At 40.6% G+C, this 27793-nt stretch overlaps 1 protein-coding gene across 4 annotated transcripts in view; it reads left to right on the top strand.

Annotated features, from left to right (window-relative positions):
• The window catches only part of LOC137378842 (Fanconi anemia group A protein-like), an 89114-nt gene that overhangs the window by 39125 nt on the left and 22196 nt on the right, over positions 1-27793 (top strand). For 2 of the 4 annotated variants that reach the window (XM_068049269.1, XM_068049266.1), the window contains 20 exons: positions 1040-1150; positions 1927-2022; positions 2277-2336; positions 2749-2837; positions 4217-4277; positions 4449-4498; positions 5777-5853; positions 7197-7307; positions 9022-9155; positions 10342-10412; positions 11543-11642; positions 12055-12254; positions 15332-15422; positions 16419-16589; positions 17868-17941; positions 18586-18714; positions 19295-19385; positions 19914-20083; positions 22164-22269; positions 26336-26395. In XM_068049269.1, the coding sequence (XP_067905370.1) occupies positions 1040-1150; positions 1927-2022; positions 2277-2336; positions 2749-2837; positions 4217-4277; positions 4449-4498; positions 5777-5853; positions 7197-7307; positions 9022-9155; positions 10342-10412; positions 11543-11642; positions 12055-12254; positions 15332-15422; positions 16419-16589; positions 17868-17941; positions 18586-18714; positions 19295-19385; positions 19914-20083; positions 22164-22269; positions 26336-26395 (2052 nt within the window). The remainder of the gene's footprint in view (positions 1-1039; positions 1151-1926; positions 2023-2276; positions 2337-2748; positions 2838-4216; positions 4278-4448; positions 4499-5776; positions 5854-7196; positions 7308-9021; positions 9156-10341; positions 10413-11542; positions 11643-12054; positions 12255-15331; positions 15423-16418; positions 16590-17867; positions 17942-18585; positions 18715-19294; positions 19386-19913; positions 20084-22163; positions 22270-26335; positions 26396-27793) is intronic. The other 2 variants (XM_068049267.1, XM_068049268.1) reach the window with 2 other exon arrangements.

The following is a 27793-nucleotide window of genomic DNA, read 5'->3' as shown; positions in this document are numbered from 1 at the left end:
CTTGGAGCGACAGGATCTGTTTTTTCTCTGATAAGGATTCCCTTCTATATGATCATCCAGGAAATGATCAAATTGATTAAACAAAGGTAAAGCAGCTTGAGGCATTAGTGCATGTAAATCCGTGCCTCCTGATGGGGATAGTAATCTCTGTTATCTTACTACTGGGCTAATCAGTGACTTTTAAGGGCAGGAAGGGTAGAGAAGGAAAGGCTGAAAACAAATGTAAATCCTGAGGGCCGTTGACTGCCAACTTTTTGTATTAAACATGACACATACTGTAAATCGTAGTACTGCAGTACCTCGCCCAAGTGCTGTTCATCATGTGCGAGGCTTTACTAGTGAGTGTCAGGGGTAGGCAGCTCTATCATGGAGGGTATTCCCGACAAGCCTGCCCCTGCCCTTTCCTGATCCCTGCACATGTCTGTATTCCAGCAGGAATCACTGGATATCCATCGGTGAGAAACCTGGCTGATTTTCACTCTTCCCACCCCTGGCATGTTGATGTGGCTGTGATCAGTTAAGTCGACACAGATTGGGAATCAAACCTGGGGGACATCCTCATTGCGTGACTTGGTTCTATACCAGCTGGTGCTTTTACATAGTAATTTATTAGGGAGTTCTAGAGGGTGCTGTGTTTTGAACTTCTAAAATTGACCATTTCAGGGTTCCCTTAACCCTTCCTACACCTCCAGCCAGTTACATATATAACATTTTAAATTGGCTGATTTTTACTTGAAAACTGACACCTAATTAAGGTGTATTATTAATTTGTATACAGATTGAAGTACCTTATTTTGAAGTATGATTATATTAATCAGTCAAAGTCATGTATTATATTGTACAGTTGTATTAGATTTTTAATGGTTGCTGTTGACCTACACATTATACTATCTACAGTTTGTAGCAGAATTCCAACCATACAATACTGGAGGATCAAATGGATCCTTAAGGATCTTTTAACATCTCTCTGATACAAAATTGGATCATCTGCAGAACAAAAATGTAATTCCCAAAAGTCTATTCTTTTTCCCTTTATTAGAGCTCCTTCGGGTCTGCAAGCGGTTACCATGGCAGCAGTAAGAAGTCTCTAATTTTCTTACTGAAATTCTTGACAGATCTGGTGCCATTTGAAACTGCACAGTACTTGAAGGTAAGAACATTATATGTGATCGGGTAGCAGCAGCAGCTAGCCTGCAGTCTGATACTAGTATTGATAAGTTCTTTGTCCATTTATCTGTATACTCTGCTGAGGAATACTGAGACCAAGGAAAGCAGTTTCACTTGAAATGAATGTGGTTAACAATTTTTTTTTGCTGCCTAAATTACTAAATGTTAAATCAGGGGTTAAGCAAAATTGCTGACTGTCTTTGTGTACTACTGAATACATTTCTGCTCCATCCAGACTAATTCCTGGGATGGAGGGATTACCCTATGAGGACAGATTGAGTGAGTGAGGCCTAAATTCCCCAGAGTTCAGAAGAATGAGAGGTGATCTCATTGAAACATATAAAATTCTTATAGGGCTTTACAGGGTAGACACTTGGGAGGATGTTTTCCCTGTTTGGGCATCCTAGATGTAGGGATTACTGTCTCAGAATGAGGGGTTGTCCATTTAGGATGGAGATAAGGAGACATTTCTTCATTCAAAGTGTTATGAATCTTTGGAAATCTCACCCGCAGAGGACTCTGGATGCTCGGTCGTTAAGTATATTCAAGACAGAGTTTGATAGATTTTTGGATACTAATGGAATTAGATATGGGAATAATGTGGGAAAGTGTAGCAAGGTGGAAGATCAGCCATGATCTTATTGAATAGCGGAATAGGCTAGAGGGGCTGAATGACTTAATCTTTCTCCTATTTCATATGTTCTTCTAGTGCTCTGTTGTAATAGAATGATACTATGCAACGCTGTCTGTCCTGTACAGGTTCATATCTTATATCCTCCGTATGTGGCATCAAAGTATCGTCTTGTGCTTTTGGAATATATCTCTCTGGCTAAAACTCGACTTGCAGATCTCCAGGTTGGTGAGGAAGCCAAATCCTTTGAACTGTAGGGGAGCTTAACAAGATAGAGATGCAAGTTTTGTTTGGTTTCACATAGTAAACAGGTGGTATTGGACATTATTTACATTGCATCAGTTTCCCTAACATTAGCAAAAGTGAATAATAATAAGACTGCTGGTATACGTAATTAACGGCAGTAAAAATAATTCTCACCGCGACTAACCATCAAATTTTTTCATTTTGTTCGAACACTACACATTTCTATTTCTAGGTGTCAATTGAGGAGTTGGGCCTGTATGAGGATCTGTCAACAGTTCATAGCCCCCCTAAGGTCAGTGCAGAAATAGGCAGAGACAGGTTTCTTTCACACAGGTGTCTATGTCAGCGTGTGTGTGTTAAAGCTGAGAAACCATCCAATTGTGTTGTTCACTTTTAGCTAATGCATTTGTTTCTTATTCTCTGAAAATTGCTTGCTGCAGACCTGAAATCTAGCATTGTATCCGCTGTGAATGCTAGAAATTTGAGATACAAGTGTAGAATTTAATTGGACAGTGGACACGATCTTTCAAAGACTGTATTGACACCCTGCAAAGTTTATATGGAGGATAATTAATTCATTCATGGGGAAAAATTTGTTTGTTACACCAAATAGATCTGAGTGATTTTGAGGTAACAATCGCATATCTGAAAGGAAATATTCCGCTTTGGAGTGTGATTAATTTTGTTTAAATCTCTTTCCGTAGCCCCAGTGTCAAGCCCTGCAGGATGTTGAGAAAGCTATTCTAATATTTGAAAACAGTGGAAAGATCCCAGCCAGTGTAATGGAAGCAAGGTACAGCATGCTTAGTTTCCAAGTAGTGAGATCTATTTGGGGAATTGTTTTATACATTTATACTACAAAAGTGTGTATAAAAAAAAAGTTAGAATTCTTCAAACTCATCTCGACCATGACACCCACCTGCTGCTCCATAGACTCCATTCACACTAACCTGCTGACCACACACCTTCCCTTCCTGGCCCCCATGCTTACTGACATTGTCAATAGTTCCCTCTTCTCAGGTGCTGTCCTCCATCTTTACAAATTGTCATCATCTATTCGAGCCCCTCAACCCAAAAAAAAAATTCTCTTCTTACAAACTGCTGCCGCATCTGAAAACTCCCTTTCCTTTTCAAAATCTTTGAATTTCCCAAAGTTGCCCGTCTCTACCTGTACCATTGCACAAAAACATTCTAACCAAAGTCACATGCAACACCCCCCTGACTGTGGCCAGGATGCATTATTCCTCCTTTATTTCTCTGCAGCCTTTGACGTAGTTGTCATATCACCCCTGTCCAATGCCTCGCCTCCCTTGGAACTGCCTTCACTTGGTTCCACTCTTAGCTATCAATGTCAGAGTGTCTCCAGCAATGTCCCACCCCCTACACTACTAACCCTGGAATCCCATAATTATCCCCTTCCTTTTCCTTGGTGACATTTGCAGTCATGATGTCAGCTTCCACATGTACACTGATAGTGCCCAGCTCTATGTCTGAACCCCTCCACTGCCTCTGTGCTGGCCGACTGTTTGTCCAACATGCAGTTTTGGATAAGTTGCAATTTCCTCCGTTTAAATGTTGGGAAAACTGATACTATTGTCTTCAGCTCCCATCAGAAGATTATGACATCATTGTATTTAATATCACTCCTGTGGATGTTGGAACAGCAGAGAATTTGAACTCAGATTTTGAAAAGCTGGTATTAATTTAAAGAAAAAAAGTAATCATGAAGCTGTCTGCTTGTTATAAAAACCCAACTGGCTCATTCATTTCTTTAAGGGAAGGAAAGCTCCCGTCCTGACCTGGTCTGGCCTACATACGACTCCAGTCCCAGACTAATGTCGTTGAGTCTTGACTGCCCTCTGAAGTGGCCAAGCAAGCCATTCAGTTGTATCAAGTTGCTATTGGGGCAATAAGAAGTAGGCATTAATTTCTGGCCTTGCCAACAACATCCCAAGAATGAATGATAAAGAAAATATAAAACTGCTTTTCAAGTACTTTATTTTTGTTCCTTATTCAGAATTTGGGATATCCAACTTTGAAAGCCTTCTTCATCAAAAAAACAATATTTTATTTTTCATCATTAAAACAAACTGATTTTGCAATAGGCAAATAAACCGTTGTTCTAATTTCAGATGAGCAATAAGTGTACATTTTCTTTTTCTTTATCCCTAGCATTTTCCGAAGACCATATTACTTGACAAGGTTTTTGCCTGCTCTGCTTACCCCTCATGTGGTTCGTATTTCTTGTATTTTAATGTTAAAGGTTGAACTGTGATGTTATATAAAATGTATTGTGAGAAATATGGCATAATAATAATGCAGAATTGATGTATCTTGTTTGATGAAATGAAATGCCTAATGGTTCAGTGTCGATGGCAGTGACTTGCTGTATTGTCACTTACAGCTGCCTGGCTCCCAGGATTCACGCATGGTCTTTATTGACTCCCTGAAAAAGTAAGTGACCACTTCAAACCTATAAGTAATGCAAGAATCTAGATTAGAATATTCAAAGGGACGAAGCAGATAGTGATAAGAACACTGTTTCCTCAACTGCTGAATAAAACTACTTTTGCTTTGAGTCCAAAGCGCAAAACTGTCCATAATTCGGTATTAAATTGCAGCCTCATCTGGGTGCCATCATGATAGCTGGTGTGGAAATTTCACATTTGGGGAGTAGGGGCCCTTATGTGATATTGGGACTAAAGCATAGAGTTTAACCAAAGTAAAAGAAACTCTGTGCCTATCTCAGATGTTGTACAAAGGACTTAATATTACCTTTTATCTCCATATACCTTGGATAACTCAATTGCTTTAGAATAGGAGAGACAAAATGGCCTGGAAGGAAATTATAAAGGACATGGGACAAAGATTATGGAGATAATGGAGACGATTAGGAATGTAGAATTGCAGAAAAGACACGGCAGGCTGAATCAGTTGGAGCCAGCTGGCTACATTGAGTTAATTTGAGTCCACAGCACAGAAACAAGCCATTTGGCCCAACTAGTCTGTACTGGCACTTATGCTCCACACGAGTCTTCTCCCACTTCTCTTCATCTAAACCTATCAGCATATCCTTCTGTTCCTTTCTCCCTTGTGCTTATCTAATTTCTCCATAAATGCATCTATGCTATTTGTCTCAACTACTCCTTGTGGTTGCAAATTTCACATTCTAACCGCTCGCTGGTTAAAAAAAAAAAGTTTCTCCTGAATTTGTTATTGGATTTATTCGTGACTATCAAACCAGCAAATGGCTGTCACTGGTTCATTCCTCAGGGCAATGCCTTGACCAGAGTCAAGCTGCCTGAATTAAATTTATAACAAAGCCTGGCAGTTAACTGTCAGTCACTGTAAACTGGTGCATTCTCCATGCAATGCCTCTACCAATCAGAGTTCACTTGTCAACCAATCAGCACTTTCTTCTCATGTAGTATAAGTTGTTGTTTTGCCTTACATTGGTTATTCTTGCCGATTGTCCTGATGAGTGCAAGACGAAAAACTTTGACATGTCTCTATTTCAATGATACAAGAGTATTATGCCAACTGCTGATACTGTTTATTATTTACAAAGCTATTAGTTTGATCTCATGGTGCAACAAGCACTGCTGTAATCATTTTGTATTATTTAATCAGGTGATGGTAGGTTTATGACTCTTAATTCCAGTTTCTTCATATTTTGGCCCTAGGCTATCATGTCCTGTTGTAGTTGATGGTGATCACTTTTGTTTCCACCAGGGCAGACAAAATACCAGATAATATGTACTCAAGCTATGTTCATGCATGTGAAAGAGAAAAACAGCGTCTGCTTGAAGGTTAGAACTTTATTGTACATGTGTGTATATTGTATATAAAATGTATTTTGAGCCTTTACATGGTGCTGTGATGGTCATGTTATATTACCTGTCAATGTCAATAAAGCTGAACTAACATTACCTGTCTTCCCCACTGTACTGCACCTGAAGTCCTTCTTTCACTGAATATGGATTAATAAAAGTTGCCATACTGATAATTCCTGTTGCTCCCTTTATCTCCTTTTGGTCCCAATCCCATGTTTCCCTGATAAAGACTCTTGATTGCAACCTGATACGACTGGGACTGCTCTGTTTCTAAAGCATGGGGCAATCAAATCTATCTCATAATACCCAATCAAACCTCCCCATTCCTGACTTCGAAAAGCCCCACATACCATTCCTCCCTCTGACATTGCTGCCTCCTCCCTCTGACTTGCAACTTCATTTGTACCAACATTAATGGACTGGGCCTGCATTGCTTTCTATCATGCAGTGCTTACAATATACATCAGCCAATGACCTGCAATGAAAGCAGTGAACTGCACCCCCTCCCCACCCCCACCAACTCAATGGGACATCATTCCATTCTCTTCTCCAACCCCCACCAAGCAGCATTTTCCTACCTTCCCCAGCCATTTCTCAGATGTCCCAACCATTTTTATCACAGGCATGCACGTGCTGCTCTCTCATTCATAACACCCTTGCACATTTGTCATCCTCATAAACAGCATTTCAAAATTAGACCACAACCCCACAAAGCATCACATTCCAATTCCAGCACCCCACACCTTCCCCACTAAGCAGCATTTCAATGTCAGGAGGACAACAAGGAGGGGGATAAGAGAAAGAGTAGGGACAGTGAAAGGGGAGAAAGGGAAGAGAAGGGTAATATTACAATGACCCCAATTCCTACTTCACCTTTTGAACTACTGACTCAAACTTACATTCTCGCTTCTTCTCCTCTTTCTCCCCCTCCACTCCCTCCCTTACCGCTCTCCCTTCTCTCTCCATTCCTTTTACTCCTCCCTCCTGCCTTATCTCCTGCTCACTCTCCTGCTAATTCTGCACTCTACTCTCTCTCCCTCCTCCCCCTTCTCTTCCTCCCCTCACTGCTGCACCCTAACTAAATGCAAACTTTACAAATAAAAAGTCTCTAACTAAAGGCACCAAATATTTATTATGTGCAAATAAAACCATTCATAAGTATGTGTGTATGTACTTTGTAAAATCCCATGCTAGTATGTTGATGGCTTTTTTCATAGTAAATGAAGCTTTGTTAGTTTTGTTAGAAATTCAAACTGTAAATTTGATATTAAATAACTTGGCACAAAACATAGATCTTTATCAGTTTCTTGTTTTAAAAGCAGGTGTTTCTATGTCTGAGGAAATGCAGCATCCGATGGAACCGATTAGGGTTCTGACGACTGCTCTCGAAGAGCTAAGGAAAGTGGCTACTAATCCAAGCAGTATTGGTGGTAGGAGTGGCATTTTATAGAATAACAATGGTCATGAACAGTCAAGATTGAGAAGCTAAGTGAAGTCGGTGGGGCCAATTTTTTCAAATTCCAAGCCTGTGTGTATCAGTTTTCAAGGCTAATAATATCTGTAATTTTAAGAGAGCATTGGATGAGCATTTACAACCAAATAAATTGAGGGATAAAGGTAGCAAATTGTGTATTATGTGTTTGAACTCTGAGATCGACCAGATGGACTAAAATGGTCTTTTCCAGTTCTATACGTTTTTAGGGATATTCTCCAATCTTTTGGTATGTCCCTGAACAATTTTGGATTGCACTTTAACGTGTTGGGATGACTTGTGTGTTCCCACAACCTTGAGTTATGCTGGCAGGAATGTAACTCCTGGTAAGATCACCCTACCCAGAGCAGTCACAAGGTATGAACAGTTCACTGGTCCTGGGAGGATGTTGAGTTAGGCTAATGAGTTGTCCACATAAAAATGTCTTTCGTTATGGAGACAATCCAGAAACAAGATGATTATGTTACAGAGGTAAGGCAAGACTATGAAGAAGAAAGAACTTGCATGTATGTAACACTCTTCACAATCTTGGGACATTCCAAAGTGCTTTACAGCTAATTAAATACTTCTGACATGTAGTAGGCACTGTTATAATGTAGGAAACATGGCAATCAATTTGCAAACAGCAAGGTCCCACAAACAGCAAGTGATAATAACCAGATCGTCTGTTTTTCACATATGTCGATTTGAGGGATACATATTGTCCGGGACACTGGGGGGATCTCCCCGGATCATCTTTGAAATAGTGCCTTGGGATCTTTTCTATCCACCTGACAGGGCAGACGGAGCCCCATCTAAAAGATTGAACCTCTGACAGTGCAGCATGTGTATGTTAACCTAGATTGTGCATTCTACTTTTTGGAATGGGACTTAGGTGTCACCAGTGGCTCAGTTGGTAGCACTCTTGCCTCTGAGTCAGAAGGTTGTGGGTTGAAGTCCCGCTCCAGAAACACGAGCATAAAAACCTAGGCTGACAATCCAGTGCTGTACTGTCAGAGGTGCCGTCTTCCCGATGAGACTGAGGCAGACCGAGCCGAAATCGATGAGAAATGGCGGACAGGCCCTCTCAGTGGACATGAAAGACCCTGTGGCACTATTTTGACAAAGAGCTGGGGAGTTCTCCCTGGTGTCCTGGTCAATATTTATCCCTCAATCAACATTACAAACAAATTATCTGCTCACAATCACATTGCTGTTTGTGGGAGCTTGCTATGTGCAAATTGGCTGCCACATTTCCTATGTTACAACAGTCCCTTCATTGGCTGTAAAGCGCTTTGGGATTTCCTGAGGTTATAAAAGTCGTTATATAAATGCAAGTCATTCTTGAACAAACAACCTTCTGATTGAAAGGTGAGAGTGCTACCCACTGAATTAAAGCTGACACCATGGATATCTTGCTGTGGACAGAAAGCACTGGAATTTATATCGGGATATAAAGGAGGTCATTTTCCAGGACAAAGGTATTTTTAAAAAAAACTGATTGTAAAACCTACCCATATTCATTCTCCCACATTACTATTAATTATGCTGGATAGATCATAAATTACTTAAATTGTGTGAAATTGGATCTTTTTTTTATTGTGTCTTCACTTGAGCTGAAAGTACAGTGATCTTCACATTTGTTAGTGCTAATCATAGGAATTCTTTTATAGTTGTTTCTGCTCAGATTGCTGTAATCTCTGGTCAACTGAAAGCCATGATAGATGATGATGATGATTGCACTGCAATGGATAAACCAATCCAATTAGATACTGCCGTACATAAATTGGGTCCTGTAGACTTAGAGGTGAGTGTTATTTTGGATCTGTTATTGAACTAATGGTTGAAGTGATGAAAACAAACAGTGCTGGAAAAAGAAAACAGAGTACAGAGAAGATTCACGAGAATGGTTCCAGGGATGAGGAATTTCAGTTATGAAGATAGATTGGAGAAGTTAGGACTGTTTTGCTTGGAGGAGAGAAGGCTGAGAGGTGATTTGATAGAGGTATTCAAAATCATGAGGGGTCTGGACAGAGTAGGTAGAGAGAAACTTTTCCCACTCGTGAAAGGATCGAGAACGAGAGGGCACAGATTTAAAATATTTGGTAAGAGAAGCAAAAGTGACAGGAGGAAGATATTTTTCATGCAGAGAGTGGTTAAGGTCTAGAATGCACTGCCTGAGAACGTGGTGGAGGCAGGTTCAATTGAAGCATTCAAAAGGGAATTAGACAGTTACATGAAAAGGAAGAATGTGCAGGGTTATGGGGAGAAGGCAGGGGAATGGAACTGAGTGAATTGCTCTTTCAGAGAGCCAGTGCAGCCACGATGGGCCGAATGGCTTCCTTCTGTACTGTAACGATTCTGTGATTTCTGTGATCTTCCAAATATAGAGAAGTAGAGTTCAGCAGACTATCTTGGACCCTGAACACAAAACAGTTACAAAGTTCACAAGCCTGGAAGAAGATGAGAAGATATTTTCCTATAGGATAGCACATGTGGAACAGACTGTCAGATAATATTGTTAACTCTATGTCAGTTCAAACATTTTAAGAAGGAACTGGATCACTACCTGTTGAGAAAGTGAATTGAACAGTATAGAGGTATTGAATGGTTCCTTTTGATTCACATGTGAGTTAGGAAGAGGGTGGAAGGATTTTGGGTGAGTGACAAAGGAAAAAGAGTCCTATTTGAGAGTGTCTTGCTTGGACTGTGGATTGAGCAGCTTGATGTACCCAACGGCCTGTTGTCATTTTAAATTTGATCCTTTTCCTTGCAAATTATGTTGTGTCCTTATTTTCACTAAGTTTTTCACTGCATTTTGAATCTTTACGATTATGGAAATCTATATAACTAAGGGTGAAAATACTGACTATTTCTGCAGTCATACGACTACCTAATTGTTGTAATGTGTGTTTCTAACAGATGCCAGCACAGCTTTGGAAAGGAGATTATTTATTTCAGGCTGTGCTGTAACTATGTGTTTGTATTTGTAGATCAGAGATCTGCTGTTGAAGAGCTTTTGTCAGATATTTCTGACAGCTTCAAACTTCAACCCACCACAGAGGTAAGACACTGCTGTGAATTAAGCAGCAATGAGTAGAGATAAAAGAAGGGAAAACACCTCTTCTATTCTCATCAGGAACCGATATTCCTCTTTTCATCTAACAGTTACTAAAAGCGCTGAAAAGTAGTAGAAGGCCTAAATGTTGTTCACTGTGTAGTTATTTAGAAAAGTTATTTAGAAATGTAAATATGTGCTTGTGTAGAGATTTGAAAAAAAAAGTCCACGTCTAACTTTGTTTCAGACAGAATCAGTTTTGTTTTAGCTGAATGTAAAAAGCCTACTTCTGAACAATGTCTTGCTTATTTTAATTTGCTAATACAATCTGATTCCTTTGCATTCTATTTAATTATAAAAAATAGTTGATGCTTTCCTGTTGACTTCCTCTCCCCCAGATTAGGCAGTGTCCTAGCCCAGAAGACACCCATTCCTTAGATATCTGCTACTCTAACAAACTGCCAGAAGGCGTCTTGTGTTGCCTGTGTAGCCATGGCTCAGTGGTGGTGCACTCTCATGAACCAAAGTTGTGGGTTCAAGTTCTATTCCAGAGACTTGAGCACATAATCTGGGCTGATGCTCCAGTGCAATGCCAAGGGAGTAAGAGGTGTTGTCTTTCAGATAAGATGTTAAACTAAGGCCCTATTTGCCCCCTGAGGTGGTTTTAAAAGATCCCATAGCATTATTTCAAACCAAAGGAGGGGGAGTTCTCCCTAGTGTTATTTATTCCTTGATCAATTCCACTTTAAAAAAAAAACTATCTGGTCATTATCCTTGCTGTGTGCAAACAGTGGCTACACTTCAAAATGGACAGGAGAAATTGCATCGCCTTGTAATCATCCCTGGTTATCTATTGTTCTCTCATGTAATACTCTATACTCAGAGACAAATACTTTGAGGTAAAAAGAAATAAACTACAAATGCTGTAAATGTGAAATAAAAATTACAAATTTCCGGAAATATATAATGGATATGTCAGCTTCTGAAAAGAGAAAAATGGTTTAACGTTTTGGGTAAATCATGAGAGTTGTTGCATAGGGTTCTACCCAAAACAATTTAGCATATCACTTTTCAGATGCTGACCTTTTTATTTCTGTCTCTTGTACATATTAGTTACATATGTTTTGTTTTTACAGACAAAGTGAATGGGCCTCTTTGTTTGTGAAAATGTTGTGCGGTCACAGAAGACTTTTACATGCAGTTCTTACCCGAGTCCTGCATCTGACCAGTCACCAGGTAAGAGAGCAGCACTTTGTGTGCACCAAAAGAGTTCTGAAGTGTTTAATAAAAGGAAACTAAAAGGGGTCTATGTTCTTTTTGGAGCTGGCAATGGGACTTTCTCTTAATGTAACAGCTAATTCACAAAGTGCAGACCTTCAGACAGTGAGAAATATCCAAGTAAAGAATAATAGAATACTATTTAGGTTAATATTTAATTTCTAACAGACAAAATGAAAGAGCTTACTGTCTGACCTATTTTAGAGCTGTTATTTCCCTTGTAGCAGTTAAATAACCTGTTGGCCACTGATGCTTATTCAGACTTCAAAATTTACTCTCTCAATAATTTGACACAACAATTGTAATTATCTTCTCATTCTGTCATGGAGATGTTTTTTGCACAATTAAAATCCATGCATTTTTTTTTAAGGGTTCTTCTCTTGCTGATATCCACATTTTAGGACTGGCTGCTTTCACAGTTCACCTACACATCTTGCAGATCTCTCTTTCACTGGTGAACTCCAGTGTACATTTACCACAGTCTGCCAATAAAGAAGGAGTTTCCTTTGCTGAGTACCTAAACCAGTTCCTCACCTGTCGGACTGGAGAATCTTCAACATTTTGTATGAGGTAAATGAAGAACGTATGTTGTGCAGAAACAGACCGGGTTTAAAGGGTTAAGCACAAAATCAATGAAGGAGGAATGTAAACATATGAAAATTGACAAGACAAGAAGTAATAAATGCAAATTTCCAGTGGAAATACAGTGTAAATGTCAGAATCAGAGAGATAGTGATGGCTACAAACACCACCAGTCCAAAGTTCCTATGAGATAAAGTAAGCAAACGAATGTTGGTCTTTTTAGCAAAATGTACAACCTATAAATCAAAAAAGATGATTTATAACATTATATATATCATCAGAGAGAACATACCTGGCAGAACCAGCTGCGTCTCTAGGCAGAACTTGCCCCTCTAGCCAGTACAGCTACATCATTGGCATCTACCCCACAAAGTAGAAAATTGTCCCAAGTATGTTTTGTTCACAAAAACTAAGACAAAACCAATCCAGCCAAGGAATCATCAACAGTGCTATCAAGCAGCATTTACTCACCAATAACTTGCTCAGTTTTGGTTCTGCCAGGGCCATTCAGCTCCAGAGCTCATTGCACTCTTGGTTCAAAGATGGACAAAGGAACTAAATTCTAGAGGTGAAGTGAGAGTGGTTGTCCTAGACATCAAGGCAGCATTTGATCAAGTATGGCATCAAGGAGCCCAAGTAAAATTTGAAGTCAGTGGGAATTGGGGAAAACTCTCCAGTGACTGGAGTCATACCTAGCACTGAGGAAGATGCCGTGATTATTGGAGGCCAAACATTTTAGCCCCAGGATATTGCTGAAGGAATTCTTCACGGCAGCGTCCTAGGTCTGACCATCTTCAGCTGCTTCATCAATGACCTTTGCTCCTTCAAAAGGACAGAAGTGGGGATGTTTGCTGATGATTGCACAATGTTCAGCACCATTCGTAACCCCTCAGATAATGAAGCAGCAACAACAGTAACAGTGCTTCTAATATAGTAATACATCCCAAGATGCTTCACATAAGTGTTATCAAACAAATTACTACACCGAGCCACATAAGAGATATTAGAGCAGATGACCTCATGCTTAGTTAAAGAGGTAAGCTTAAGAAGCGTCCTAAAGGAGAAAAGAGAAGTAGAGAGGTAGAAATGTTTAGGGGGGGTCATTCCAGAGCTTAGGGCCTTGACAGCTGAAGCAATGGCCGCCAGTGGTAGTGTGATTAAAATCAGAGAGGCTCAAGAGGCCAGAATCAGAGCAGCACAGATATCTCGGAGGGTTGTAGGGCTGGAGGAGATTATACAGATAGTAAGGGGTGAGAACGTGGAAGGATTGGAGAATAAGGTTGGGAATTTTAAAATGGAGGCGTTGCTTAACCAGGAGCCAGTGTAGGGGTGATAGGTGAATGTGACTTGGTGCGGGTTAGGACATGGGCAACAGAGTTTTTGAGGAACTCAAGTTTATGGAGTGCCGGCCAGGAATATTTTGGAATAGTCTGTTCTAGAGATAACAAAAACATGGATGAAAGTTTCAGCAACAGATGAGCTGAGGCAGGGGCGGAGTCGTGATGTTATGGAGGTGGAAGAAGGCATGTCTTGGTGATGTTGTGGATGTGTGATTGGAAGTTCATCTCGGGGTCAAATATGGCATCAAAGTTGCTAAGAGTCTGATTCAGCTTCAGGCAGTTGCCAGGGAGCAGGATGGAGTCAGTGGCTAGGGAACAGAGTTGGTGGTGGGGACCAGAAACAATGTGGTGTGCACTATCTACAAGATACATTGCAGCAAATCACCAAGGCTTCTTTAGTGGTGCCTCCCAACCTCTCAACCTCTACCACCGAAAAGGACAAAGGCAACCAGTGCATGAGAACATTACCCATCTCCAAGATCCTCTCCAGTCACACACCATCATGACGTGGAAATGACATTCCTTGGTTGTCGCTGGACCAAAATCCAAAAACACCACTCTGGATGTACTTTCAGCACGTGGACTGCAGCGGTTCACCACTGCCTTCTCATGGGAAATTAGGGATGGGTATTGATAAATGCTGGCCTTGCCAGCGACACCCACATCCCATAAATGAATAAATAGAAAAGAATGTTGTTTATTTGTATTCTACTTTAAAAGGGATATTATGTTCTAAAAGATTTAGCAGGGGCTACAAAGAAAGGACGCAGAACTTAGAGGACTGAGCTATGAAGAACAATTATATATCCTCACTTGTTTTTTTGTAAAGATTAAGGGGCAGCTTGCTGCAGATTTAACTGTTTAGCTCCTGTTTAACTGTTTTAAAAATAAAAGTATGTGAAGAGCCCCCAGATCATTTTTTAAACTTGCCTAATTTTGATCTAAATGTTTGGAGGCTGTTCCTGTCTGTGTTATTTGAATAATTGGCGTTTTAACTGCAGAGAGGGGAGCAGTGTGCATGACTGTAAGCATATAATAAAGCATGCTGCTGGGCAGGAGAATTGCAGCTGGAGCAGACAGTATAAATAAACTACTGACAAAGTGATGGTGGAGCTGACCTCAGCTAGGTAGCTGCAGTATAAATGCACAGCCAAATGCACAGGATTTGAGAACTAGAGACAAAAATTCATGATGGCGAACTGAAGGAAATGGGCACACCAGGGAGAATTTATTTAGAAAGAGAATGATTGACATATGGAAGACACTGCCAGTGGTTGTCCACGAAACTAATGGACTTCAGAAGAGATCTGAAAGAGTTACTTGTTCAGTTTTTAACTAATGGAGAGATCTGACTAGCATGGAAGGACAGGCAGACTCAATGGACAAAATACATTACTGTGGTACCAAGATTTTATATGAGGAAAAATTGTAACATTCCTATTGCATTGTTAGTTACTGCAAGTTCTGATGTATTGATCATACTGATGTGTAAATCAATGCTTTATTTCAATCCTAGCTGAAAAATATTAATGGCAGCAGTTCATAAATCATTCCCTTCCCTTATTTTGAAAGTTATAAAAAGCTGTGTGAAAGTGCATCATATGCATCAGATTTTATGATACCTACCCTTGCCTTACCACTCTGCACAATCTGCGTGTGTGCGTGTGAAAACTATTTGGGTACATGTCCCTTTTATAATCTCTTAATACTTCTTTTTTCTGACAGGTTTTGTACAGCAGCAGTTGCTTATGCAGTCTGCTCATCATCATCAATTGATATTAGAAAACAGTCTGTTCCTTCTGGGTTCGTGCAAAAGGTGAATTATTTTGTGAACAAGTATATGCTGTACTTAGTCCTTTGATCTACTTTACAAGTCAATGACTGCCTTCCTTTGGAAATCTGGTACGCAGTTAATTTTGATTGTACATAGTTTAAAAGGGATTAATCATGATGAGATCAAATTGCTGCATTGTCTCAGCCGGACCCTAACATCTGACCATTGCCACGGCTACTTCTAGTAACTCTTACTGAGGTGAAAACATTGACCTAGATTTTGAGGTCAGCAGTGAAAGACCTACACTTACAGCTGCCCACAGATTTCGCGTGGGCTTTTGAGTGGCAGCTTATAGTTACTAGAGACCCTTTTCAGTCCGGTGTCCTCTACAAGGGGATCTGTGGCGTGTGTGAGCTGGGCAATCGACAGTGAGGCTCTTCAGCCAATCAGATTGAAGAATTGTCACTGAGCTATGCAAAGTCTAAACCAGGAATTATAAATTGGAATAGTTAATTCAATGTAAAATCATGTACAGAAAGTGATACAAAATGAGGGAAAGAAAGATGGGATTAAGAGAGAGGGATTAAAAGACAAAGAATAAGTTTTTGAAAATGTTTAATTTTCATTTTTTAAATATCCAGCAATAATTAAGTTCTGGAGAAATGAGACAACCAGGTTGTTTGGCAGTAGTTAAGACTTACCAACTTGTTAAAAATTCACTTACACCTGAATGCACCAGACTTAACTTTCTCTGCTCGTGAGTAACTAGCAGGAAAGTACATAAACGTCATGCCCTCCATATATTTTGATGCCGAATCTATCCAAGAGGTACCAGTACAGTGAAGCTTGTGGAGGAGCAGAGCAACTTGGACAGCAGTTTCCAGATTTCCGGGTTTAACTGCACATGTCTGCATGCAAGAAGTTGCTGTTTGATTTGCTCCATAATAATGATGAGTGCTAATAGCCTCATCATTATTCTAACTGTAAAATCTGGGCTATCTAATCACAGCAGTGTTGTTTACTTTTTTTGTCTTTTAGCTGCTGTACATAATTCCACGACTAATTCCAGAGGCTCGGCAAGAAAAGGGAGACATAGTGGAACCTACGTGGAATAATCTTGTTGGACTTCATTTAAATTGGACCACTGCAGCTCTTTCAGTATTTAAACACCATACGTTCAAGGAGCTTGTGAGGTTGAAAGACTTCCAGGTAACTGAATATGCAGCTCTCCAGACTAAGTTTGATTGGAGATATTGGATTAATGGGTAAAACGGCCTTGATCTGCAGTTGAATCCACATCCATCTGTAGGTTGAACTGTGATGTTTTAAACTGAACATATACAGGAGTTTAAATTTATCGTGGGTGGTAATGTAAAGCAGGTGATAGCAAATCATAATAGTCTGCTTTTGCACTCTAACCTATCTACTTCAATCAAAAAGACCATCGGACAGAGTGTAAAGCAGGCGCCCAATTCATTTTCGCTTCTTGAGCAGCCCTGATTTTAATCGCTCCACCATTGGTGGCCATGATTTCAGCTGGCTAGGCCCTAAGTTCTCGAATTCCCTCCCTTCATCTCTCCACCTCCCTACCTTGCTTTCCTCCTTTAAGACACTCCTTAAAACCTACCGGCACAGGGGCAGCACAGTGGCGCAGTGGTTAGCACCGCAACCTCACAGCTCCAGCGACCCGGGTTCAATTCTGGGTACTGCCTGTGTGGAGTTTGCAAGTTCTCCCTGTGTCTGCGTGGGTTTTCGCCGGGTGCTCCGGTTTCCTCCCACAGCCAAAGACTTGCAGTTTGATAGGTAAGTTGGCCATTATAAATTGCCCCTAGTATAGGTAGGGACAGGTGGGGATGTGGTAGGAATATGGGGTTAGTATAAATGGGTGGTTGATGGTTGGCACAGACTCGGTGGGCCGAAGGGCCTGTTTCAGTGCTGTATCTCTAAATAAATAAATACCTCTTTGATCAGCTATTGGTCATTTCAGCTAATATCTCCTTATGTGGCTTGGTATCATATTTTTTATAATGCTCCTGTGAAGGATCTTGGGATGTTTTATTAAGTTGAAGGTGCTATATAGATATAAGTTGTTATCACACATTTAGTGCTTCAGACTAAGACTAATTTATGCGTCTCGGTTTTATGATGCCTGCAGTATTATTACCACATTATTGAGCAAAGTGACTTTTGAGAAAATTTACTTAGCAGTATTAGGGAAGAAAGTTCAGTCAACTTCAGAAGATGGTAAAAGGGCAGAGTCTCATCAGTCACCTGATTAAAGCTTTGTTACAGGTGGTATTTTTCATGTGTTTCTGGACTGCTGATCAAATTGGTCTTTGTTTACTCTATACCTCCCCAATAAAATGGGTTGAGAAGTTCAAAATTTAGTCTGTGTAGATACATATTATATATCAAGAAGTTAGATGTATATATTATTGAGTTTAAAAGTCCTACTCAACTCTTTGGACTCATTCTCTCCTTTTCTAGTTAACGTTCCATGATTGGTTGATGTCTGAACTGGCCATCCAACCACACAAAGATATTCTATCTGACCTAGACAGGTAAATATCCTCATTGACTGTAAAGTATACTTGGAAGATGTTTTCTTTCTCCCCATTATTCTGAATACCAAATAGCTGAATTGATATCAGTTGTAGGAGAGAAATGAAAAATAACACTGTGGGCCAGAAATTCATCTCGGTCGATGGTGCAAAACAGACGGTATTGGATGTGCTGCCCATTCTACACAGCGTCTGATAATTAATTCCATTGACTGCAATGGAGCTGAATGTCAAGCACACTGTGTATAATGGACAGCCAATCTAAAGCCCAGTTTGTGCCACCACCCGAGATGAATTCTCATCCCTGTGCGTTTTGTTTAGGACCAAAGAGCGCAATAGTATGTCTCCACCTTTATTAGAGTTCTACTCATTCTTGTAGCCTTATTCATTGTTATGCCTAATTTTACAGTGATCAAGAGATTTTAAACATCACCCACTTCCAGCTTGCAAATAATTTCTGGTGTTCTGTCAATTACTAAAGTGATCTTTTTCTTCCAGAATATGGTACATGTAAGAATTACATTGACATGTTAGAAAATGATAATTGCTGTATTTGATTTGTCCTGTGATAGTTACCTGTCAAGTACAGTGGATTTATTTGAATGTATTTGAAATTACGAATTGTTCTAATGCTTCAATTACAGACAAGATTATCAGCACTGGGCCTGTTACCAACTTTATCTGCCATCTCCCATTTCTGCAGGAGGATGTGGAGGGGATTTAGTGACTGCATGTAGGATTATTATTCATGCATTAATGGATTTTAATAAAAGGTAAATTTCCAAAATATTGTTGAAGCGATTGCACTACATTCACAATATGGTATTGCTATATGCAGTTACAACCTTTTCCTTTTCAATTTCTCCCTTACCCTCATTCCCTCCAAAAACTTGGCTACAGGCAAACCCTCATTGTCAAGTGGCACTGTCCCCTAAGGTGCAAAAATTACTATCTTCGAGCTAGCAAAAAACTGCAGATGCTGAAAATCAAACAAAAACAGAAAATGTTAGAAATACTCAGCAGGTCAGGCAGCATCTGTGGAGAGAGAAACAGAGTTAACATTTCAGGTCAATGACTTTTCATCAGAACATTCAGGAGTCAAAGAGGAAACTCCCATAAATGTTTCTCTCTCTATTTGATCCAAGAGAGCTTTTATTTGATATATGGAAGAGACAGACAGTAAGAGGCCAGCAAGTCTGTCCCATTCAGCTGTGTTGAAACTAGGCAACATGACTCCCAGTATTTCTACCTGTCAATCTCCTGGGAAAGTCAAAAACAGATTTTTTAAAATCCTAAGGACTTGGAAATAGGATGTATTCTCATTGCTGATTTTAGTTTTATGGTTATTTCCAGAGCTAAGGTGCAATATTGCAAAGAGTCTGACTGCTCAGAACTTCCTTCATTCAGTAGATCGTGCTATGAAAACATTATTTGTCGACTGCAGGTAACGCACTTAAAGTCTATGTTCTTGTGGAAGATCCCACAAAATAAACACTGATGATTAGTTGAAATTCAATTCTAATTCAGTACAGTCCTAAAATGTAATCACATATTTTACTTTTAATTGACTTAATTTATAGCATTAATCTTGTGTTACATGTACTGTTTGTTTCTGAGGTAACTTTTTGTTGTGTGCTTAATTCACTTTTTAGGTAAGTGGGCTGGGATTATTGCCCTTTGCCCAGAGCTTCCTTAGAAAATGAGATAAAAATTGCTGATTAAAGCCAAAGATAGAATGTAGTTATTGCACTCGGGCCTCCTCAATCATAATATGCATTCTGCATTTTACAGTTTATCAACTGTCCGCTATTTCCCATATTTCATAAATCCGTTAACAATACTTCCAAAAAAAAATTAGGCAGTAATTTGAATCTGATCTTATGTTTTTAGAAGTTAAGCTTTTAGTATTTTTAGAAAACATTTGGAAGAGATCCTTCTATTAGGATGTTAAGTTTGTTTTAATTGATTACAGGAGATGGTGTTTGATCTGCAAAAAGAATGGACAAAGGCACTCGGTAAAGGTCCATCACTTGAAAGTGGCCATTTTCTCCTGGATGTGTTTCAAGACAGACTGTCAAGGCTGGGCTCATCAATCTTGAGCAAGGAGTTAGAGCACCAGATTGAATTGCAAGTATTTATCAGGTAAGAGCAAGAAAGAAAATTATGGAGAAAAAGCAATTGTAGAGTAATCAATGTTAATGTTACAGAATGTTTTAATAAAATACTGGAATTGCAAGAAAATGTTTTACATGCTATCCTATAATGAAACACACAATTATATAGGATACAAAAATTAAGAAGACTTACTGATTATACTTAATAATAAAAGACTAAAGACAAAATTGGAAGATTCCAGAGTAGGAAGAGTGAAAAATATGAGACTCCTAACTCTCCAGGGTATTCCTAACTAAACCAAATATTTGTACTTGCTTTTTTAACCAGTTATTTCTTGCTTTGAAGATGCAATATGTGGTTTTCTTCTGACAAATGTAAATATTTACTAAATAAAACTTCTTTAAATGACCAAATATTATTCACATAAACATCACAATACAATGATCACAAACTCATACTTGTGCTGATTGTTACTGACTCAAGTCTTACTCCCCATTCCTGTTAACGGTTCAGTACCTTAGCCAGACTTCAACAAATAATTTTATATTACTTTTTAAATCCATTTAGTCTTCTATATCTTGTTTTAAAAATTAAAGTAGAAATTATAGATTACAATGCTGAGACCCATATCTGGGTTCAGAAGTTCTTAACTGCTTGAGAGTCACTTTTCTTGGTTTGTCTCACCAGCCTCGCAGTCACATCCTACAACCTTGACTATCTGGGAATTTCTACATGTGGGAGGTTTTGGGTGTATCCTCTTCGTTTAAAGGACTTTTTGTCCTTTCAATTATTTTCCTCGTGTTCTCCTAAGGTGCTCACTTGGTGCTGGATATAGTGCTACAGATGCCAGCTGATCTCTAGTACCCCGAAAAGATGATTCTTTGCACCTGAGCCCAGACAGGAAGTGTCAACAGCTGTTCAATTGTGGAAGTATCACAGCAGAGATCTGGTCTTTACCAGGCATTGACACATGTGTACGTTGCAGTATAGGGCATTCAGTAGCAAATCAGGGCTGAATTTTATCAGCACGCTGCGCTGTGAAGTCGGCGGCCTTCCGACACAGAAGTGTCGCCACAGAGTCCCCCACGATATTACGCGTGGGGGCTCATTTAAATGAAGGAGGCGGAGTGGCCAGCCCGATGATGTAGAGGGGGTGGCCGCCAAGTCCCTGGCAACGGGGTCCGGCCCCACCGTGTAGGTGCCGGCGCCATTTTTAAAGGGCTTTGAGCCCTTCAGGAGAAATTTAAATATTTAAAGGTGCCGGTTTGATAAATTTCAATAAGAGTTTAATTTAACTTTGAATCTCCTCTCACCCCCCCCCCCCCACACTGCGTACTCAACATATAAATTGACCTATTCCACCCCCCCCCCCAAAAAAACACATTTTGAAATTCCCAACTCCACCCCCCCCCCCCCCCAAATTTCAGCATCATTGACCCTCAACCCCTTCCCACCATCTCCACAACCAATAGGAATAGCTTTTCCCACTCGCCCACCCCCCCTCCATGATAATTTTATTCCTCCCCCGCCCCACCAGTGTCTTGTCTTGGAGCTCCGTATGGAGTTTCGAAGGCGCGCGAGTTGTGGCAGATGGCCGTAAAATTCGCGTGGAACGGCCGGCAGCAGGTAAGTTCATTTGCAAACTTATTACCCTCATTTACATATTTTAATGATGGGGGCCGCACCGACGCCTCGCCACTGACGCCGCTAATATCCGGTGGGGCCTTCTCGGCGTCAGTCCTACCAGCATTTTACTGACCTCCCCGCCACAACCCACGGCGTCGAGGGGCTGGTAAAATCTAACCCTAGGAGTGGGAAACCTGCTTTATTTTTCCTTCCAGAATGCGGGGGCACTGAGATCAACAATTGCCCCAGCTGAGAGAAGCTACCTATACAAACACTCAGATCACATCTGGAACCATTCGCATCAGCGTTGTCCAGTTGGAGACTGGGCAACAAAATTTACCAGCTGTGACATTGAGAAAACTGCTGTTTTATATTTACATATCTATATCATATAATAACCTTAATGTAAGGAATGGTGCAAGCTGTTGATTTCAGTATTGTCTTTCATATAAGTTTTTGCCTCTTTTTTTGGCATGGTCAGAATTCTAGTGACACTTCCTCCTAGTTTGCTGTTCAGAATTCGCAAAGACAAACTAAAGACAACTTTGGAAAGTGAGGCATTCTTTCACTTTATAAATACAGATCTGGTAAGTCTGATGTTGGGAATTACCTTGTAATGAGGTAATGCTCATCAATTATGCTAACTAATTAATATACACATACTTAGACCCAAGGGACTGTTCATCTGATAAGTCCAGTTGATGGTAAACAGTGGAAATGTGTTTATTAGGAATCATTTATTGATGGAAGATTCTCTGTTTAGGTCCCAGTCAGTTTTGGTGTTTTAATCTGTATGGATAGAAGTATTTTATTTCTATCAGGGGATCCTAATGAATGGGATTCAGTTGTAGTTATTGAGGTAAAGACTTCCAGTCTTTGGGGTAGAAATTGGTCATTGTTGCACCTGTGTTCCAGATGGAAAAGGGGGCGACAGTGACCAATTTTGCAGCATTCTGCACTATACCCCAAAGGCACCTGAACAAACGCCAGATGCCATCATGGTCTCAGGTGATTTTTAGGCATTCATATGCTGATAAGGGACCCAATACCTGTTTTAGAAACTTTCTGAAGAATTGGGCTGTGCTGAGAGTAGATATGGCCTAGCAACCAGCAACAATTTAAAAATGTAGGTACAGTTTTTTTAAAGAATTAATGTCGAACCAGGAGAAACGAGAATATTAATTGGATCAGCATGTGCTGAAGTCATTCAGCACCTATTTTAAAGTCATACATTCTGTCCTTATTTTTATTTAATTTTTATTTTATTTACAGTTAAATAGCGAAACCTTGGGATCTTTTGGAAACAGAGCAGTAGAGTTGGTTGAAGTATACAAATTTCTCTACAGTGCAGATTGTGGAGTTGGGAGACACAAAACTGTTGCACTCAATGAGCTGAATTTTGTGGAGCCAGTGAGGGCCCTGATGCCGGGCCCAAAAGGTGAGCGGAATTCCGCCTCGGCCCTTTGGAGCCACCTCCCCCCCCCGCCACCCCCGGTGCAATTAATGGCACTTAATTGCCCAATGCCGGGGTCCCCGTCCCTTTAAGGCTGGGGATCCCGCCTCCAAGAGCTGCCGGCTAATCAGAGGGCTGGCAGCTCAGTAGTATCAGCAGCACCACTGGGAGTGGTGGCCACTCCTGGTGCTACACCTGGCCCAGGGCTGGAGTCCTGGACCCCAGGTATGGCAGAGTCACCAGGGCCAGTTCCGCAGACCCTGGCAACAGCACGGGGGGTGTCTGGTGCTCGCAGAGGGGTGGCCTTTGCCGTTGGGGGCCCTCTGTGGACCACAGATTACCCACAGAGCAGGTCGACCCCAAGCCCGCAGGGAAGCTGCCTTATTTTACTGGGCGACCTCCCCATGTGTCAGAGGCATCCCCGCTGCTGGTGTAATTCCAGCAGTGACAGGAAAAAGTCCTTTAAGTCGCTATTAATTGGCCACATAAGATCCTCAATTGGCCTCTGGGCAAGAAGGACGTCTTTGGCCTTTCCCACCCCCAACTTAATCGCAGGCCAACGGTAAGACGTCGGGCATTTATGGGCCCCACCCGCCCCCCATCCTGTCTCCTGAGGCCAATAAAATTCTGCCTAGTGATGCAATGTGACAAGTTTACATGGGCAGTTTCCATTATGAATGTGAACATAGGAATTTATAATCTCTAAAGTTAACAGGAATTGTGTGGAAATATCATTTTTAATATGTTATTAAATCGTGAGCTAGCTGGTCACATGTTTTGCAATTAAAGTTGTGGCTCCCTTATTACATTGATTGAAGTTGCTCTGGGATGCATTTGACTCCAATCAATGCTGTCAATCCTCCCTGACAATTACATCACCAGGGCAACTGAATACAGGGAAACTTGGCATGAGGAGTTAAGTAATTTGTCTCATTTAAGTTTTAAGGATTTTGAATTTATTTTTTAAATGTACCTACAACAATAAGTCCGAGGAGCTCATAAACATCTTTGTCACTAAGGTCGAAACCGTTCGATCAGCTGTCTCTGCCATGTCCTTCCCTTTCCGCTAGCCCACTGGGCCACTCTTGCTCTAAAGTTCCCACCTGTCCTAGCCCTGAACTCGCATCTTTATTTAGTTTCTCTCTTATCTTCCCTCATACTCTCCCCAAGCTCATCTTGTCCATGCGACCCACCTCCTGCTCTCTTGACCCTTTTCCCCCTAAACTGTTGACCACTCAACTTCCCCTCCTGCTCCCCATGTTAGCCGATATTGTTAATGGTTTTCTCTCTTCTGGTGTTGTGCCTCTCTCCTTTAAATCTGTCGTCATCACCTCCTCCTCAAAAATAAAAACACCCTTTGTCCCCACTGTCCTTGCAAACTACCCCATCCTGTCTCAAATCTACCTTTCCTGTCCAAAGTCCTTGAATGTGTTGCCTCCCAAATCCATTCCCATCTTTCCTGGAACTCCATGTTTTAATCCCTGCAATTGGGTTTCCGGCCCTGCCACAGTACAAAAACAGCTCTTACCAAAGTCACAAATGACATCCTATATGACTGTGACAAAGGTAAATTTTCGCTCCTTCCGAAGAAAGGTCACTGACCCGAAACGTTAACTCTGCTTCTCTTTCCACAGATGCTGCCAGACCTGCTGAGTGGTTCCAGCATTTCTTGTTTTTATTTTCCCTCCTTGTTCTTCTCAACCTGTCTGCAGCCTTTGACACGGTTGACCAGCTGAGAGGGACTGCACTCACCTGGTTCCATTCTTATCTATCTAATCATAGCCAGAGAATTACTTGCAATGGCTTCTCTTCCTGCTTCCGCACCATTACCTCTGGTATCCCCCAAAGATCTATCCTTTGTCCCTCCTATTTCTCATCTACATGCTCTCCCTTGACGACGACATGCAAAAGGACAACATTAGTTAGTATGCTGGCAACTTCCAACTCTACCTCATCACCACCTCTCTCAACTCCTGCACTGTAGCTAAATTATCAGACTGCTTATCCAGTACTAGATGAGCAGAAATTTCCTCCAATTAAATATTGGGAAGACTGAAGCCATTGTTTTTAATCCCCGCTCCAAACCCCATTCCCAAGCTACCGATTCCATCCCTCTCCCTGGCAACAGTGAGACTAAACCAGTCTTGGTGTCATATTTGACCCCGAGATGAACTTCCAACCACATATTTGAGCCATCACTAAGACTGTCTATTTCCACCTCCGTAACATCACCTGATTTCACTCTGCCTCAGTTCATTTGCTGAAACCCTCATTCATACCTTCATTACCTCTAGATTTGACTATTCCAGTGCACTCCTGGCTGGCCTCCCATATTCTACTCTAAGTTTGAGGTCATCCGAAACTCTGCTGCCCGTGCCCTAACTCCAACCAAGCACTGTTCACCTATCACCCCTGTGCTCACCGACCTATATTGGCTTCCGGTCTAGAAAAGTCTTGATTTTCTACAAGTCCCTCTATGGCCTCGCCCCTTCTGTAATCTCCTCCAGCCCCAGGACCCTGCGCTCATCTAATTCTTCCCCGATTTTAATCGCTCCACCATTGGTGGCTGTGCCTTCAGTTGCCTAGGCCCAAACTCTGGAATACCCTCCCTATATCTCTCTGCCTCTCCCCCTTGCTTTCCTCCTTTAAAGCAGACCTTAAAACCTGCCTCTTTGACCAAGCCTTTGGCCATCTCACTTAATCTCTCCTTATGTGGTTTTTATATTTTGTTTTATAATGCTCCTGTGAAGTGCCTTGGGATGTTTTATTATGTTAAAGGTGCTATCTAAATCTAAGTTGTTGTATATTTGAACAAAAAGTACAAACCCTCAGACTTTTCTTACCTTTCAAATAAATTGGTTAGTTCTAGCAATTACATTAATTCTATCCAAAAATAATGAATACGTATGTACAAGTAGAGTAGGGCTGAGTGACATTTAACTGAAGATATGCAACTTTTAAAAAAAAATTGCATCTTATTTATGAAAATGATGGTAATATATGTATAGTTATGGTAATTTGTCGAATACCTTTTATGGTGGACTACTAATCCAATGCAATCTGCATTGCAGTTTTGTCAAGAATTTGTAGGATCCAGGTTATGGGAGTAATAAATATAGCTTTCATACTAAGCCTTTGTTTGTTTTAATTCCCATTGATTGAGGACTCTAAACTGTTATCTTTTCTTTATTTATTTACAGCGGAACGACCGTTCCAAGGAATTTGTGATTCCCTTTAGCATTACCTTGCACTTCTTCAGAGTAAGGAATCCAGTTTTGATCATTACTCTCTTGTTCAGTATGAGTGAAATGTGTGCTGCACAACATAATAATACACAGTAGGAGCAAATTGCAAGGCCATTGCATAATATTACTTTCTGATAACTTGATTAAAATTGATATTGGATGTGGCCATTGCTAACAGGGTCTCATTTATTGCCCACCCCGAGCTACCCAATAAAGTTACAAGGGTTAAAGATACAATTGAGTGCCTTGCTGGGCCACTTCAGAGGGCAATTAAAAAGCAACCACATTGGTGTGGGACGGAAGTCACAGGCCAGACTAGGTAAGGATAATAGGTTTCATTCATTCAAGGACATTAGCGAACCAGTTGGGTTTTTACAGCAATCTGATAGCTTCATGGTCACCTTTTGTTTCATAGTTTTTTTTATTTCTAGATTTCGTTTTCACTGCACATTTTCTGCTGTTCCAACATCCATTGGAGTGATATTAAACACAATCATGTCAGTCTGCAAGGCACGATATCTTGAAAGCTATGATCTCACTAGTATGGACGGCTGCTGCCTCCCTGGTCTTTAGCCCTTGGTACACTAATGCTGTTTGCTTGTTCACTCTTCTAATTGCTCTCTCTTTATAGGCATTCAATATTGAACACATTAAAAATGTCATATGAACCCCGAGATTGTGTAGTTGTTTAAAGATACAGCCCTTCGGCCCACCGAGTCTGTGCCGACCAAGAACCACCCATTTATACCAACCCTACAGTAATCCCATATTCCCTACCACCTACCTACACTAGGGGCAATTTACAATGGCCAATTTACCTATCACCTGCAAGTCTTTGGCTGTGGGAGGAAACCGGAGCACCCGGCAGAAACCCACACGGTCACAGGGAGAACTTGCAAACTCCGTACAGGCAGTACCCAGAATTGAACCCGGGTCCCTGAAGCTGTGAGGCTGCGGTACTAACCACTGCGCCGCCCCAAGTTATATCTAAACATTTACTCATTTTTATAATCTGGTAGTTAATCTCTTGCAGTGCTCAGGGACAGAAAAATATATGTCTCGCTATTCTTGTAACTGTTTATCTGATTGGCTGCTGCTCTGTAATTCTTTCTGTCTTCCTCTCACCATTTGTCTTTCATTCTGTAACAATTTTTTTCTTTTTCTCTCTCTGCCATGCTTATATTAACCCTTTGTGGTCTCTGTATTTCTTTGCTTATCCACAATGTTTTCTCAATTTCTCTTTGTTTCTCCTTAACCTTTTTATGCTGTATTAATGGCATTTATTATTAATCATTAATGCCTTATTTAACCTATTCTCCTATATGCCTGTTAAAAGTTTTTCTTTTCTTTTCAACTAAGTCAGAATTCTGGATTCAAACTCAATTCCATATTAACTATAGAAATCATATTGTG

This window comes from Heterodontus francisci, chromosome 17, assembly GCF_036365525.1.
Source record: "Heterodontus francisci isolate sHetFra1 chromosome 17, sHetFra1.hap1, whole genome shotgun sequence".
NCBI classification, from domain to species: Eukaryota; Metazoa; Chordata; class Chondrichthyes; order Heterodontiformes; family Heterodontidae; genus Heterodontus; species Heterodontus francisci.
Note: the sequence above shows the minus strand (reverse complement) of the source record. Positions and strands in the feature narration are given on the sequence as shown.